Source organism: Dipteris shenzhenensis, chromosome 9 (genome assembly GCF_047967505.1).
Source record: "Dipteris shenzhenensis isolate YYH24624 ecotype China chromosome 9, Dip_SZ_1.0, whole genome shotgun sequence".
NCBI lineage: Eukaryota > Viridiplantae > Streptophyta > Polypodiopsida > Gleicheniales > Dipteridaceae > Dipteris > Dipteris shenzhenensis.
In genome coordinates this window covers 21,260,939-21,263,536 of record NC_141604.1, presented here as the reverse complement: position 1 = coordinate 21,263,536, position 2,598 = coordinate 21,260,939, and the positions used below count along the sequence as shown (strand labels likewise).

The window sequence follows — 2,598 nt, the reverse complement described above, 5'->3', positions numbered from 1 at the left end:
TGGTGGGTCAACTGTGGGAGCTGAGGAGTTGAAGACTGACATGGTCTTGTTCTATTCTCACCTAAGACCTAGACTTGCTATTTTCACCTAGACTCTTGTGCATAGAAGGTGAGCTGGGAGCATTAAGTTTGGAAATACCTTGCATCTCTCCAGTAGCATATTTGCTCAATGCGCTTATGAAGAGTGTGCAGGAAGCCTGAAGAAGTGGTGTTGCATGTTTGCTAGTATTGGCTTCCACTGACTAGAGCATTGCCTGGAGTTCAGCATAGAAGTGAGGAATCCATTGGTCCTTAGGTGACTTGGCTAGAGCCATGTCGTGTACCTCAGATGTTAATTACCAGGTTTTGGTGGATTCACTGTGTGAGTTGCTTTTGTGGTCGTTGATGTGGAAGCTAATTGTGGGGTGGGGTGCCTCAGAACCCATCCAGCCTTGATGTTAGCTTGGAGTGCAGCAGTAGGTCCTTGTGTTAGTACCCCTTTTTTAGGGATAGGTTCTTGTGTTTCTCAGTTATTTGTCCCGATGATTCTTGTAACATAATTACTTGGGGGTACAAGGGTGTGTACTGTGGCTTCACCCTTGTTGTACTAACCATTGTGGCCCAAACAATAGGTTCTTGTGCTTCTTGTGTGACTACTAGGGTTTGGGCCGAAGATGATGTAGGGTGTTGCATGTTATCACTTGAAAAGGTGCGTGCCTTGGGCACCCATATGAAGGTGTTGTCCTCATAGAGACCTTGGGTTTCCAAGAATAGCTTCAATATCCATCTGGAAAGGCTCGCATGACCTTTTGTTTGTTGACATATGTTTTTTTTGTTTCTTTTTGAGTGTGTGACTTTATTTTTCATGAATGTGACAGGAAAATGGGAAGCGTGAATTGTATCCTTGCTTTTTTTGGGTGGAACCTAGGAATAAGCACGGGTGTGTGAGCCCTTTGGTAGCTAGACGAAGCACTTTTGTCTATGTGCCCATGATGCTATTGGAGTTGGAATGGCCTCCATCTTGAGTGTGTCTATGGTGGGAATAGCTCGTGGAATTGCGGGGTCTGCGTTGGCTGCTCTTTTTCCTTTCTCTCTTCAAAGGATGATGCAATTGATGTCAATCGAGATTACCGAGGTGTGGTTGTCATAGGTTAGGGTAGACATTCATTCTTGCCAATCAATTTGGCAGTTGACTGTCCAACATCATGTTCTCCCTAGAATGACCTATTCATCCATGGCACCTATTAGCTAATATAAAATCGACTTGCCACACAATGGTTGTTAACTGAAAAAGGAATTATGACATACCCGATTGTGGGGGAAGTCTCGCCATTTATGGTATGAACCATAAAAGGTGTGGGTTGCAGGGTTACCTTGAGGTCAGGAGCAGTGTGCACATGTCATAGGAGATTAGATTATGGCTTGCACTTGGATCAATGAATGCATAGGCTAAACAGATGGTTTTCCTACACAATTGAAAATCGGCTCAATTATCAGGTCTGCCATGGGGTGTAACCCTTCCATGGATGCATTAGCTTGAAGTGCTCTAGCTTCTTGTGGCAAAATAGGGTTGGCGTGTGATTTCCAAGATGGGATGGTGGAGTTCTATCACGCCCACCTTAAATTAGTGATGGAATAGTGTCTTGTAAACTAGGCAATTGAGGGCCATTTGTCCTTGGTTACTTCTACTGCCATTTCATACGAGCAACCTCTAGTTTTAGCTCCCTTTCTCGATGGATATCCTGTAAGGTCTGCAATGTTAAGGGATCGTAATATCGTTTAAGCTTACTACCATTAATGTAGCCATCCATTTTTGTGTTGTCAAGAGTGGCAATTCTGTAGGACCCTTGTAGCATTATTTCCACTACTCGGTAAGGACCCATGCCATGATATTTAAGTTTGCGCTTGGTGTTTGTAATGCTATATAGAAGAGCAAGATCACCGTGTTTTAAGTTCTTATTGCACAAGTTGCGATCAAACAGTTTTTTCCGGCCTAGCTTCTCCACCCTCATGTTGTAGGTGGCCCCCCTTAGCTTGGTCTCATCAAGCTTTTCAAGCTTGATTAACCACTCGACAATGGCTTCATCAGATATGCGATCCCTAATGGCCACTGTAAGGCTAGGCACAAGAAACTCCATGGGCATTACCACCTCCACTCCAAACGCGAGGCTAAAGGGTGTGCAATTTATCGCCACCTTGTAGGCCGTGCGATAGGCCCATAGTGTGACGGTGAGTTTATGCTCCCAATCATTGTGGCTGGCCTCAATCATACATGCCATGATTTGGCACAAGAATTTGTTTGAGCTTTTGGCTTGTTCGTTCGCTTGGGGATAGTAAGGAGTAGATTTTCGGTGCACTATAAGGAACTAACTCATAAGTATTTGTATTGTATCATTCACGAAGCGTGTTCCTCTATCACTCACAATCTCGAGTGGGAGGCCAAATTGGGATATCACGTTCTCATACAAAAACTTCATGGTGGCCCTCGCATCCACTTTCCTGGTGGCCTTGGCCTCTGGCCATTTAGTGAAATAATCTATGGCCACAATAACATAACCGGGCCTGAGTTTCCTTCGTGGTGGGATTGATAAGCCCCACAAAATTGATTCCGCAGTTTTCA

At 44.5% G+C, this 2,598-nt stretch overlaps 1 protein-coding gene across 1 annotated transcript; it reads right to left on the bottom strand.

The window, feature by feature from the left end:
* Nucleotides 1-1,663: 1,663 nt before the first annotated feature.
* LOC147898358 (uncharacterized) lies at nt 1,664-2,257 on the bottom strand. The gene has a single exon (XM_087379151.1). The coding sequence runs from the start codon at nt 2,255-2,257 to the stop codon at nt 1,664-1,666; it is 594 nt and encodes a 197-aa protein (XP_087235277.1).
* Nucleotides 2,258-2,598: the final 341 nt, after the last annotated feature.

Bases quoted from the DNA above. Each gene is read 5' to 3' on its own strand.
- LOC147898358 (XM_087379151.1), bottom strand. From the start codon at position 2,257: ATGGCATGTATGATTGAGGCCAGCCACAATGATTGGGAGCATAAACTC.